The 14,163-nt window shown below is 44.5% G+C and overlaps 1 protein-coding gene across 2 annotated transcripts in view; it reads right to left on the bottom strand.

The window, feature by feature from the left end:
- LOC115079362 (PRKC apoptosis WT1 regulator protein-like) overlaps positions 1 to 14,163 on the bottom strand; it is a 75,350-nt gene that overhangs the window by 12,090 nt on the left and 49,097 nt on the right. For both annotated transcript variants that reach the window (XM_029582870.1, XM_029582869.1), the window contains 3 exons: positions 5,113 to 5,286; positions 2,294 to 2,319; positions 1,453 to 1,591 (listed from right to left, as the gene is read on the bottom strand). In XM_029582870.1, coding sequence (XP_029438730.1) covers positions 1,453 to 1,591; positions 2,294 to 2,319; positions 5,113 to 5,286 — 339 coding nt within the window. The remainder of the gene's footprint in view (positions 1 to 1,452; positions 1,592 to 2,293; positions 2,320 to 5,112; positions 5,287 to 14,163) is intronic.

Genomic DNA, 14,163 nt, shown 5'->3' on the forward strand with positions numbered 1-14,163 from the left:
CCAGGGAAGTGCACAGAAAAGCAGTAAAAACTGCTTTTCTGTGCACCCTCCAACTTAATATCATGGCGATATTAAGTCGGAGGTCCCAAAAGTTAAAAAAAAAAAAAAAAAAGTTAAATTTAAAAAAAAAAAAAAAAAATTAAAAATGGGCCAGCGGCTTGAAAGACGGACGCTCAATTTTGTCGGCGTCCAGTTTCCGAACCCATGGCTGTCAGTGGGTTTGAGAACCGACGCTGCCAAAATTGAGCGTCTGTTGTCAAACTCGTTGACAGCCGCTGCTCCTGTCCAAAAAGAGGCGCTAGGGATGCGCGAGTATCCCTAGCGCCTCTTTTTACTGTGGGTCCTAATTTAAATAAATTAACTTACTGAATTGCGCGCACAGGAGAGTGGCCTGTGTGCACGCCTGGAGAGCAGGCGCTTGCCCGCTCTCCCGCGATTTTTACTGTATCGGCCCTTAAGTAAGGGGGGACTTGAATAGGGCAGCAGATGCTACCATAAGCTTGCTCGGCAGCCTGGATGGACCGTTTGGTCCTTTTCTGCCATCATTTTCTATGTTTCTATAGGCAAAGATGCTGGATCCTGAACTGGAAGTCAGCACCCAGGGAAAAGACCATGTAGTCATGGTGGACAATGCGTAGAAAGCTTGTATCCTCTCTGCCTGTGTACCAGGGCGCCTTCATTGGTCAAGTTGAAATCGGCACACCATTCGAGCTTGGTTTACAATTTTCGTTGGGATAAGTAGAATCAATTAGATGGATTTAGTTACAGAACAGATATTCAGTAATAAGAGAGTCGCAATTTGAACTGGTAGATGAACACTCGCTGCAAAGTCAAACTTCTCTTGCATATGAGCCCATTGGTTCTGTCTTCTCATGCCCAACTGTCTTCCCCCTACCTTGCCTATGGAAACAGTGATGCCCTGTTTTCCCCCCCTTGCCCTCAACATGTACAGGCCCTCCTGCAGGAACTCCACCCTCCTATGACCCATGGTTCTACACCTTCTTCCATATTTATTTTTTCTATACCATCATTAAGTTATTTACCATCATAACGGTTTACAAAGAGGCACATATAATAATACATAGTTAGTACTTTACAAAAAAGGTGCCAGTAGTGTCGGGTAACATAAAATTGTTTAAAGACTAATTGATTAATGATATATATTGCCTATTGATACATGTCTCATGGGTGAGGCTCATGTGCTTCATACTAAACTTTTCAATTGCTTATACTTCAATGACCTTTCCAGCAGCTGATTCAGTTTATTATAACTGAGGAACTTCATCTCTCTATCCAGAAAAATCCCCCTGCACATTAATGAAAGAAAGGGTTAGACTCGGGTTTGTGATATCAAGATGACTGCTTTACCCATCTACTGGTGATGAACGTAACTCACCATGAGCTACAATGAAAAGGTATCAGCTAAATCCACAATGAACAATATAAAACTACCTTCTGCAGCTGGTCCACTCTTCTCTCCTGCTGTGCCTTATCACTGCTGCTCAGCTCCTTGTCCTGGGTCAATGGATATTGCAACTGCTTTCCACTCTGCCTCCTGGACACAGAAGTGTGGTCCGAGCCCCCTGCCTCACTGGAGAAGAGGGTGTAGACCAAATGTTATTTAAAGAGATTCAAGGTGGTCCTCATCCAATTTCTTTTATTCTAGTCTACAGCAAAACAATGTTGATGGTAGGTCTCCGAATTTGAGAACAAAGATTGAAAATTTGTCCACATTCTGCTCTGTGTCTCCAACTACCTTGTCCACCAGCTTTCTAACCAGTAGTCACCCTGCCATGCAAGCAACTGGTATGCCCCTTTGGCTTATTTCTCACCTGGCTCTGATACTCACCAAGGGTGTATGTGCAAGCGTTTGACTTCAGTCTCCCAATAAAACTAACCCTGGACTTTCAAATCCGCAGGACCCATGAGATGGGCATTTGAAGTTGCCCCAGTATTATTCATTGCCATGCATTTGACTCAGCTGCAGATTAGTTGCCAGCCTTTTCACTGTTTCTTCTCCTGACATCTTTAATGAAAACTGTAAGAAGCCTTAGAGCCGGCCTGCTCTCTCGCTGCCATGGCTGACTCTCCAGTGTTTGCCCACAGTGCAGCAGCAACGCTATGCCAATGCAGGCGCTCAGCAGTAACTCGCCAGGAGCTGGCGCAGCAACGGAGGGACAATCCTCTGGCTTTAGTTTTTGTATATTTTTTTTTTTAATGCTGCACCACAGGTCTAAACAAATGCCAGCAACTGTCAATTTAAGAAGCAGAAACAAAATACAAATTATATTACCTCTTCTGTCGACCATTCATCAAGTCCTAGAAAAGCATGAGACAGAAAAGTATATAAAGTGTGAAAGAGGTGAAAAATGAAGAGAGAGAGAGAGACTCCATTAGCTGTAATTAAAATTAATGCCCCAGTAAAACAAATTGACGAGCAGACTACTGCAGACAAAATCTTCATGTTTGAAATAAAATGTTCTTAAAAGTAGACTGTGTACTCTAGTAAAAGGAATTATTTCTATAGCAAAGATCATACTGAGCTTTGAAAAAGATGCCATTACGAACATAAGATATGCCATGCTGGGTCAGGCCGAGGTCCATTGAGCCCAGTATCCTGTCTCTGACACTCTGGACCACAAGTATCTGGCAGACCCCAAAAAGCAGATCTATTTCTTGTTACTCACTCCCATGGTTAGGGATGGCCTTTTCTATTGCACCTGGTTAATAATGTTTAATGAACATTTTTCTAAATGAAGCAGGGATTGGATCCTGCACCTACAATGTTATGTGAATTAATTTGGCTCAAGGAGCTCCCTCTAGTGGTAGAAGGAGTTTACTTCCTACAAGCTTCAAGAAGGGGAAAAGGAACATGAATCTGAGAAGCTTTGGCCCAGCTATGCTGCAAGTGTTTGTTTATTTTAATTTAATTTCATATTCTGCCTTTCACCCGCTTCAAAGCAGATTACATTCAGGTATTCTAGAAACATTACATAGAAATGACAGCAGAAAAAGACCAATCGGCCCATCCAGTCTGCCCAGCAAGCTCCCACACTTATTTTCCCATGCTTATGTTTCATTATTTTCTCAAACTTATCTGTTTCATCTACCAACAAGTTCAGGGCCCTTGTTGGTAACTGTTTGATTCAAATTTCCTGCCATCCCCTGTCATTGATGCGGAGAGTAATGTTGGAGTTGCATCAAAGGTGAGCATAAGGCTTAATGGTTAAGGGTAGTAACCGCCGCATCAAGCAAGTTACCCCGATGCTTGGTTACCCAGACTGCACAGATCAATGCCTTGTTGGATGTTATCTGAATGTAAAACCTGTTTTCCACATTTCCCCCTACCGTTGAAGCAAAGAGCAGTGCTGTATATGTATTCAAAGTGATGTATCAGGCTTAATTGGTTTAGGGCAGTAACCACCGTAATAGGCAAGCTACCCCCATGCTTATTTGTTTACCTAGATTGTGAAGTTTAGTCCTTGTTGGTGGTTGTCTGAATGCAAATCCTGTTTTCCACATTTCCCCCTGCCGTTGAAGCAGAGAGCAATGTTGGAGTTGCGAAGGCTTATTGAGTAAGGGTAGTAATCATCAGGTAGTAATCTCCATTCCAGTACTCCACCCCCATGGCTCTTCTCTTCATTCCCATCCTCTACCCTTTATGGATCCACAGTGTTTATCCCATGCCCCTTTGAATTCCTTCACAGTTTTAGTCTTCACCACTTCCTCCGGAAGGGCATTCCAGGCATCCACCACCCTCTCCATGAAGAAATACTTCCTGACATTGGTTCTGAGTCTTCCTCGCTGGAGCTTCAAATCGTGTCCCCTTGTTCTACTGATTTTTTTTTTTTCCAATGGAATATTGTAGGCATTTCCCTATCTCTAGATCAGTTGGTGCTTGAGACAATAGAGAGGGAAATGACTTGTCCAAGTTCATGAAGAGACAGGATTTGAAGCTTGGTTTGTAGCCACTGCTTTAACCATTAGGCTCCTCCCCCACTCCCCCATTAACCAATACGTTATACATCAGCTGACAGAAGAAGCACCAGACAAATGCCTGCTCCATTGCTTAGTAAGTAGCAGAAATATTCTGAGCGGTGGCATAAGCAACATCATGCAGAAATAGGTGGAAGATGGGAGTGGTTTTCAAATTGCCTGCCTTGGTGACACCGTCTATGGGTACTTTCATTATCTGCAGTCTTTGCACCAGTTTTCACAGGGAGTGCATGCGAGGAAACTGCCGTAGAAATAAAATGAACGTGGTCACCCGTGTCTGCTTTTTGAGCGGGTAGAATTTTGATGAAAAATTATATGCGCAGATTTGAAAGTGCCGTCTCTGCCCATCCTCTTCTTCCCCTGGCCTAAGCGTACACACACACACACACACACGGAAACTCCTCCTCTCCATGTGGCTAAAAGCACCTGCAGCACCTGCTGCAGAGCAGCAGCGAGGTCGTGCGATTCTCGGCCCGCCGATTTGGGTGGCTAACCCGCTGTTTCCCCACATCACTGACTCGATTGGTTGCCCTCAACGTGAGCGTGATGCCATTTGCGATGTCACTCCCAACATGGTCCAGTCGGAGCCTGATAATAATCGAGCCTGCTGCGAGCACAGCTGCTTCCAGGCGTTCAGGCCAACTGCAGCGAAGCTTTGCAAATAAATTCTAACACATATTCGTTGATATTTGCTGCAGATTGATATTTAGCAAGTCATATTTCTAAAATATTGCAATGCACAGCATACACTGTGAGTAGTTTCACCAGGACAATAAAATCACACTTTATAGTGATACGTTTTCCTCAGAACTGCCTCATAAAATGGTTTTATTCTTTTTTTTTTTTCTCCCATATTTCTTTGTCGGAACAGTTTATTTTACCCCTCAGAGTTAGCAAGAATGAAACATCCAGGATGACCAGTAGTAAGCTCCCTGCCAAGGGGTGTGATGAGGATGGAGATGATGTGTGATTATGGAAAGAAATTCATTCCACATCCTACAGGAACAATTTAGTAACTAAGTGATGGCATTACAATGGGATTCATGTTACGGCGTGACTTTACTGAAATATCAGACCCATGCTTGATACTCATTTGCTTTCTTCCTGCAAACCCACCTGTTCCTCAGTCCTCTTGCCAATGCCAGCCGTGGCCACCTTGTGAGCTTGCTCCTGAGCACCCCCTCGCCACGTGCTGCCCACGTTTGCTGCGTGCGCCTGCTCCTGGCTGTCTGCCCTCCAGCTATTGCTGCCTGCGTCTACAGCCGGAAGGCCTTCAATGTCATCAAAACTCTGAAAAACACACAAGAAACTGTGAGAGCATGGGGAAGGGGAATATTCCTGCATGGCCAGTACTGACTCCTTGGACTCCCTCTAATGCCCCCCCCCCCCCTCCCATCACCCCCTAAGTCCACCGGGTAACATGCAGACGGAAACAGAGCTGAATGTGTAGATTACTGCTGTAACACGTCATTCACCACTCTGAGCATTCGGAATGGATCCGTGTGATATAAATAATAACACAGTAGGGTCACCCAACCTTTTTTCTGTTTAAGACCCACTTCCGTTTACTTTTACATGTATTAGTCACTTCAAACCAATAGCTCACAGCTTTCTTTCTTTCTTTATTTAACATATTTATATCCCGCATGCTCCAGCTAGCACACTTAGTATTTTTTTTTAATTTGTAGCTTTATTTATTTTCAAATATTCAAATCAAGATAATCCTGAACACATGCATACAAAAACAGATAAGAAATAAGTTCACTCAAAAAATGAGATACATATTATTTACCACTAATTTAGACCACAATTGGGGAGAGATTAAAAAGGGAAAGAAAAAAATATATTTTCACTAATTTCCACAATAAAAACTTAAATAGGCCCTAAAGCCAATAACCCTTTATGAGACTGCTACAGTGGGTGCATTTTTGTTTTGCAAAAAAACATCTGATTGAATTGGATCCAAAAAAATATACTTCGCACCTTCAAAATTTCACAAGATATTTACATGGAAATTTGAAAAGGAAGCTAGCACCAAGGGCCAAACCCCTCTGTCTTTTCAAGAGAAAATATCCTCCACTACTGTGTTTTCCTGACCATATTAAGGAATAAAGATATCTTTTGACCCAAGAAACAAGTTCTCCAAGGTTAAAAAAAAAAAAAAAAAAGCCTCAAAGTCCATTGAATATCTAACTCCTGAACACAGGTAACCTAGAGGGGTGCCCTATCAGCTGGGATTGTTCTAAATATGCAGTGAGATCAAAAGTCTCTGAAACCAATTCAGTCTTCCCTACAGTTTCCAAGGAAGACTCCCTCCTCAGATCTGGAAGACGAGGGAATAGATTCTTTAGAAACGTTGAGAAATTTTAAATAGAAATTCCTAACTTTCTCCAAAGGGGAAGTTAGGAAGAATCTTAGATTGAACTTTCTCATATAATTCCCCATAATCTCTATTTTACCATGTAACTCTTGATTATCCTTCATTATTACTACATTACTCTCATACAACTTAGAGTTGTTATTAACCAAGTCAGTGATTGTATCACCTTTCTCCTTAACAGATGATGCATGTAAATAAACCTGCACAGATAATCCACTATCAGATTTCAACACAGAATCTATTCCTGTAGATATAGACATTTCTAAGCCAATGATAGCAGTCCATAAAGGGTCAAGAGTCACTATTGCAGCCTTTGTAAGAAACAATTTGACTCTTTCATACGAGAAGAAGGCATTATTGGCCTTTGTTGCCTGGGACTCCCCATCATGAGTATGGGGTGATATAGATTCACCAAAAACATCAACTCCATCCCCAGTTCCACTGGCATAAATCAAGTCAGCCCGTGAGGGGAAAGGACTTTCTGGACTTAGGAAAACCGAAACTTCCTCAGGAATGGACGAGGCTGCTCCAAGTTCACCAAGTCCAGGATCACTATGTGGTTGCACAAAAAAGGCTTCCAAAGTCATTTGAGAAGTGAAGTCACTGATTCAGATGGATAAACTCACACTTTACCTTTCCTCTTCTTACCCATGACGATCCAGAAAGCCAAGAAACAACGGAGAGCTCCAGATTACATTCTCTACCTGGGGCGTGCCCCTGTGGTGCGCGACTTCGACGCACCGACAGCGGGGGCGCCACTGCTGGCAAGATTTTATAGGCCCGGGCTCCTTCCAACGAAGTCACAGCAGGGCCAATCTTCTCAGCTCACCTCAGGGGGGGTTCATCAAAGATCTACTTCTCCCACACTTAAGTATTATAACAAACTCGTGGGACCCAGGACTGCCCAATGATTGTAAATTCTGATGATCAGCACCACATTCACATGCACACGCTATATGAAGGGTGTAAACAACGTGTCAGCTCTTCAGTATGCAGATTTCCCATGCACAAAAGCTGCTGTATTACTATCTACTGTCTAACTGGACATGTTAACCATCTTAACTTCTATCCTGACCCAAGGAAGAGGGAGTATCAGCTCCTGAAAGCTACTCAAGAAATGTATTAAGTTAGTCCAGTAAAAAGGTATCAGGTTATATGTTTTGTTTTGTTTTTGCTTTCATTTAAAGCTTTATTTTCATTCCAGCTTCAGTTTCTGTCTACCAGATCTGTCCAGGGAACCCAATTCATACCACTAGGCCCACTAATCCGTTGTTTACAGTTCTGTCCTCACGGTTTTATATCGTGGCTCATGTCAATCTGACACATGTCAGGTGCAGTGACAGGAACTGAGAGCTTGCCTTCTGTTTAAGGAAACATCAGAAAATAGAAGGCAACGTTTTATTTTCTATTTCCCCAACAAAGGGTTTTTGCCTTGTGGCCAACCTGCAAGTCATCAGTGGCAGGGAACCACTAGAGTAAACTGTAAAGCTAAGAGCCACGAGGCGGAGGACCCCCTGCCAGCGGGTTTCCTGTGCCCAGATACAGATAATAAACTCTTTGCGGCAGGGAACAAAGTTGATTTACTCTGGTCAGCTTTGGTTAACATCTCTAATATTCTTATAGGCAAGGAAAAGATGGAGAATAAAGGCTAGGACCTTCATCAGATCCAGAAACTCTGGCTTTTCACCTGCTGGATTGTGCCAGACCTTTCTACTCCCTCCTCTGATTGAAGTGAGATTCCAGCTCCTGCTGTGGCTGGCTGCCCCCCCCCCCCCCTCCACATCATCCTCCCTGAAGACAATGTCATGGAATATCTCATAGACAGGGTGCTAAGCCCGTCCAAACTTCAAAATCTGCTGAAAGAAAACCAAGGGAACCGTTAGGTAGGAGCAGCGCCTTGTTCGGGGTAATCGGGCCTTTGGGAGTACTGAGGGCTCTTCCTCGGGTGGCATCTTTTAAAAATTCAGGGGACAAATGCCATTACCTGATATTGAAAGGGAGAGCACGAGTGTACCATCTCCTGGAAAATTATCCACAGGTACAAAGTGCTCATGGACTTTTGCAATTGCTTTGCATCCAGGTGCAATTTCAATGGGATTCGAAAATCCAATCTTTGTGTCACTTTCCTTCCCGTACCTGAATACCCTCAGATAAAATTACGCCCTCATGAGCCTTTAACTGGATCAAAGAGGGGGGGGGGGGGGCAATTTTCAGATAATTTGCTGGGGGCTTTGCCTTCTCATTAGCCTAATAAAAGGTAGCATTTTTTATTCATTTATTTAAAATTTCTTCCAAACCACCTTCCCAAACTCAAAAGATCACCAAGAATACTTGGAGTACAACAAGTATTAGAAACAGACATAAATAGCAAATATGCAGCACAACATTAATATGAAAACACAAAAGCGGAGAAAATGTCAGCAGACGAGGTCCCTGCCCGCTGAGCTGCTGCCATCTCTTTTCTAAATTATGACCCCTCCTGCCCACCTTTTACTCCATTGCTGGCACTGGTTCTCACTAGCTTTCTTGAGCTACTTAAAACTCCCTTCATTTTCTGATGCCAGGTTGTCTGCCCGTGCAGCCTTTTCCTCGCTGGGCACCCAGGACTCGTTGATCGCGATCGCTCCTACTGGGTGGTGTTGGAGCTTTTTGTCTTCAGCCCCCCTGGCGATTGCCAATCCATCCGTCCCTAATCCTGCCCTCTCCTGGCGGGGCTGATCCATGCCGAGTGGCCCCGGGCGCCTGGCGAGGAAAAGATTGCACGGGCACACCACCACACTAATGCCAGCAATGCTACAAAAGGGCTGGTAGGAGGTGAAACAATTTGTTTTTGATGTGGGGGCCGATGCAATCAGCAGTAAATTAGAAATTACCCCTTGTGAGTTTGCAACACTTTTTTAATTGCGCCTGTTTTAGTGCAGGGTTTTTTTTCCGTGGCTTTCTGCATCAGGACTTTTATGCGGGTATTGGTGCACGCATTTGGTCTTGAGATACGTGCAAAAAAAAATGCGCTCATTTGCATACCATTTCCTTATTACATCCCGCGGAGGCGCCTGCTTTTGCCAAGTGTGCTAAAAAAAAAAAAATACGCACAGAAAATTTGCGCCGATTTCAGCACGGGTCTTATTACATCGGCCCCAGGGGTGGAGAGATGGAAGGGCGGAAAAGGGATTGTGGCCCATTGGCTGCATAGGGAAGAGGCACCACTGCCACCCCCTAGAGCTTGGTGCCCTGTGTGACTGCACAAGTCGCACACCCGCAGGAGCCAGCCCTGCTCTCAGTAGACAGAAATTGTCACATAGCCTCTCCTTTCTCTGGTCCTGCAGCTACCAAGCAGTGCACAAAGTGCTCTCCAAGACCTGACGGTCCCGTCCGACTCTTCCAGCTGCAAGAACTGCCTCCTCCTGCATCTCCGTAAGCAGAGAGTCCCTTGCTCTCCTCCTAAGCTCCAGCGCACCCCCTGCAGCTGGGGTGCACCAAGGGACGACCCATTTTCCTCTGTTAGGGGTAGGGTTCCAGGCCTTCCAGAAGTTTTCCAGCCTTTCAGTGCCTCCGATTTTTCCCTCTCGCTATTGCTTTCCCTCCTTTTCTCACTTCATTGTCATCAGTCTCTCATCCTACAGTATTTCAGTCTCCTTTTTGTATTTTTTTTCCTCTCTGCCACTAGCTTTCCCTCTCCTGTCTCTCTCTTTCTTCCTTCACCATCCCCCTTTTCCCTAGGGCAGGGTTGCAGCACAAACCACAGATAACACTTGCATAGAGTAGGGAGAGAAGGAGATCTCCCCCAGCCCATGTGTTCAGCATAAGGTAGGCGGACTTGTCTGGGGTATTGCAACAGTTTCATGACATCCAAAGTAGTTTTGTGATGTTCCAGTGCACATCATCTTGTGCTTTCTTGTATTGGCCCCATCTGTTTCCTCACTCTCTCCCTCCTCACCCCGCCCTCCCCCACCCCCCCCTCAATGCACAAGGAGGATGCATTGCATGAGGCAATATCCCCTGCTATGTCTTCTACATGTTGACATAGTCCCTAGAACACACTAGGATTTCTACTGAAATGTATATTTTTAGGCTCCAATGCTGAAGTCTATGTTTGGGAAAAGTTTGCAGTAACGTTGCTCGTGTGCCAAGATCCCTTCCCGCCCTCTTCCCTATCTGCATATACATGTATGTGTGTGCCTGATGCCTGGCTCCCTCTCTGTCTCTCTCAGCAGCAATATTTTCTCCTGCTTTTTTGGCAGGTGACCACACCCAACTCAGATCAAGTCTCAGAAAAGGGAAAAAGATAGGGAGGGAGGAGGAAGAAAAAGGCAAATGGAGGGCAAGACACAGATGCAGACAGAGAGGGGCAGAGACACAGAGAGGCAAACAGAGGCAAAGCGGGTAATGCAACATTTCCAAAACTAAAACTTCTGAACCATTTGGAGTTAACAAGGTTTTATTTTATGATCATTCCTGTGATTTTGTCACCATGGGTTCAAATGGAAAATATTTCTGCACCAGCGCTATAAACGCTGATACGATTAGATAAAAATGTTAGCAATGTGCTTAGTGAGAAAATAAGTGACCACGTGCCAGAAAGCACCAGCCTCGGCAGACTCGCCGTCTTGGAGTTGTCAGCAGGTTCGTTTCACTGTTTCATCTCTACAGGCACCTTTTGCCTCCATCACCCCTCGATCATATTCCCAAAGTAAAAGCATTGCCTGGAAGTGAAGGGAGCATGCAGTAGAGGTGCTGCCAAAGGGAAATTTTAGGTCACCGCGGACTTTGTGACGGCCCCTTCTGGGGTCATTCTGGTGCCTGAAGTATCCTCTACACCCTCCCCCCTAAACATATTCACCTCAAATCTACAAAAGAGTGTGGCTTCTCAATTGCCGGCCCATATGCCTGGAACTCCCTGCCACCGGAACCTAGACTAGAGCAATGTGCACATAAGTTTAAATCAAAACTCAAAACATGGCTCTTTAAACAAGCCTACCCTTAAATAAATACGCGACTTTCCCCATTCTAATCCCTGCTGTCAAACCTTTCCCACCAGAGTAACCATGATAAGTTTGCCCATAGATAACACTTGTCCACACCTCGGGTGTGGCTCTCCGAGTAATTGTTAACCTGCCCACACGTTGTACTAGATATGAGACATTGGCTCTCCTGTCTCTTCATAATGTTGGGAATCTTTATGATGTACATAAGTTTTCTTTGATGTTTCTAGCCTTAAGCTTTCGCTTCCCCGTGCAACTGTCTCTGCACTTCCCAGTTCTCTGTTAACCTGGTTTTTTGTAACTGCTCTCTTCCTGCTTTATTGTTTACCCTTGTTATATGTAAACCGGCATGATATCTCTGATGATGGTCGGTCAAGAAAAAACACAAATAAATAAATAAAATAAAATTTTGAATGGAATAGGCAGGACTACAAATCCCACACTGCACTTGGATGCAAGTTCAAATACCACCATTGATCCAATGTCTCTTTCCAGAAGCCAGGTCACATGTTAGCCCCGTCGCTCCCAGTCTCTGGATAAAGGTGGATGCAGGCCGAGTTTTATACATGTGATCCCAAATGATTTGGAGAAAGGCTGTACTGAGCAAGGGAAGAATTCCAGAAAGTCTGGTGATGGCAGCTAAGAAATGTCTCCATATCTGACCTCTTCTTTCTTGCTCTTATTTCAGTTCCTTAGCAAATGATTTTCTCATAAAATTCCCCAAACAGCGAATTTCGCCATTTAGGATCTAAATCAGGGGTGCACAACTCCAGCCCTGAAGGGCCATAAGCAGATGTGGTATTCAGGAGAACAATATTCAGGTGATACATTTGGTTTAATAAAAGGGTTAATTTGCATGGTTTGGTTACCCTTAAAACAAGAATCATTTCATGGCCCTCTGGAACTGGAGTTATGCATCCCTTGTCAGAACAAAGCCAGGTGCTGCTGTGCTGTTTGTCATTAGGAAACTCCCACCTAGCTTCTCCCATGCTAGCACTGCCACAATACATCGAAAGCACATGTTCAGCACTATAAAAATATTTTTTTTTAACTGCACAGCAAATTATACACTATCTCAGAGGAGCCTGTACCCAAGAGAAGGATAGGCTAAGCCGCCTCCTCTAATTTATATTAACTTTGTTACTGCTGCTGCTGCTGCTGCTCCATAGTTAGAAATCAGGGTGATTTTCAGATTCCCGAACCAAACCGTGTCCTTGTTTGGCAATTGCTACAAACTTGAATTTAGGTTGTGTGGGTTCCAGGATTTTTCAACGTCTGCATTTGCACTGCCTTTTTACACTCGCAGATTAGTTTATTGATGATGAATTGTTAAGCATAACCAGTGTCTTCCCTCTCTGAGTTAGGGAACAGGGATGGCCTGGTTTCTGTGCATTTTCCAGGTTCTGCGAGTTCAGTGTTCTACCTAAACTTTCAGGCAGCATTTGAGGAGAGAATGGGTATTAGACTGTGATTTGTTTTAAGTTTTGTCACTGTTTTGATTTTATAGTATGTTTCTAAATATGCTGTATATCAGTGGGTTCCCAACCCTGTCCTGGGGACCCCCCCAGCCACTCGGGTTTTCAGGATATGAATATGCATGAGAGAGAATTTGCATACACTGCCTCCATAACATGCACATTTTCTCTCATGCATATTCATGGTGGATATCCTGAAAACCAGACTGGCTGGGGGTGGGGTCCCCCAGGACAGGGTTGGGAACCACTGCTGTATGTGATTGATTTGTATTTTTTTTTTATTGTTATTTATTATAATCTGCTTAGTAAGGCAAGGCCTCTATAAGTGGACTATGAACGATTTTAAATAAATAAACTCCAATTTTTTTTTCCCCCACTCTTACTGCTCAGTGAGAATGGACTGTTAAGCTCAGGCTGCGTTCTTTGCTTGCTCATAACATCCTCTGACAATGATCAGTCTATTGGCTGAGGATGTGCTTTTCTAGGGAAACTCGGCTTGAGTGTCACCAGCCATTAGCAGATTGCTAAGGCAAGAAATTAATATATGACTTAAGCAATGCAAAGCTATTTTTTTCCTGACTTTTCTTGCGTTCAAATACTTCAGATTGCCAAAATTCCTCTGTAGCATTAAATCCAGGAAACATACTTCTGCTGTTATGTAGCTGCAGGAATCAGTGGTGCCAGCTTTTGAAAACCTGATTCCTGGCTCTAAGACATCAGAAGCTTGAGAGCAGAATATGCTCTCCTTCTCCCGGCCCCCATGCCCTCTTTTCAGGTACTTGCCCTGCCCCCTCTCCTTCCCCAGCCAGGTTTAGCCCCTTCCCCTCCCCATCCCAAAACAATCCTTCCCCCCTTTCCTATCAGGCTCCTCTCCCACTCCCTCCTTTCAGGCTCCTCTCCCCGTTTCAGGTTCCTCCATCTCTGTTGCTGATACAGTCCCTTGGTAAAAGGCAAAATAAACATTGCCATGTATGAAATGCGGACCCATCCTACACTTTTCCCCTCTTCCCTGACAGTCAGATTAGCAAGGGGACCCGGGAAGCACACACTCTCCTCTCTGTAGCTGCTTCTCTTCGCCCTGCTTTTGCTTCTTGATGGCAAAGGACACACACACCTTAAGGGGGAAGAGCAGCCGAGGAGACGGGGAGCAAACACCCCACCCTGCCGATCTGCCGCTACTTTGGCTGTGCTCCAAGAAACCGAGAGGCACCTGGGGAGGGAGAGATGGAGAGGAACCTGAGGGTAGGGGTGACAGAAGTCTGAAGAGTGAGAAGGAGAGGTATTGGGGAGATGGAGAAAACCTGAGGGGAAGAGAGGAAAGGGAGGAATC

Source organism: Rhinatrema bivittatum, chromosome 17 (genome assembly GCF_901001135.1).
Source record: "Rhinatrema bivittatum chromosome 17, aRhiBiv1.1, whole genome shotgun sequence".
NCBI lineage: Eukaryota > Metazoa > Chordata > Amphibia > Gymnophiona > Rhinatrematidae > Rhinatrema > Rhinatrema bivittatum.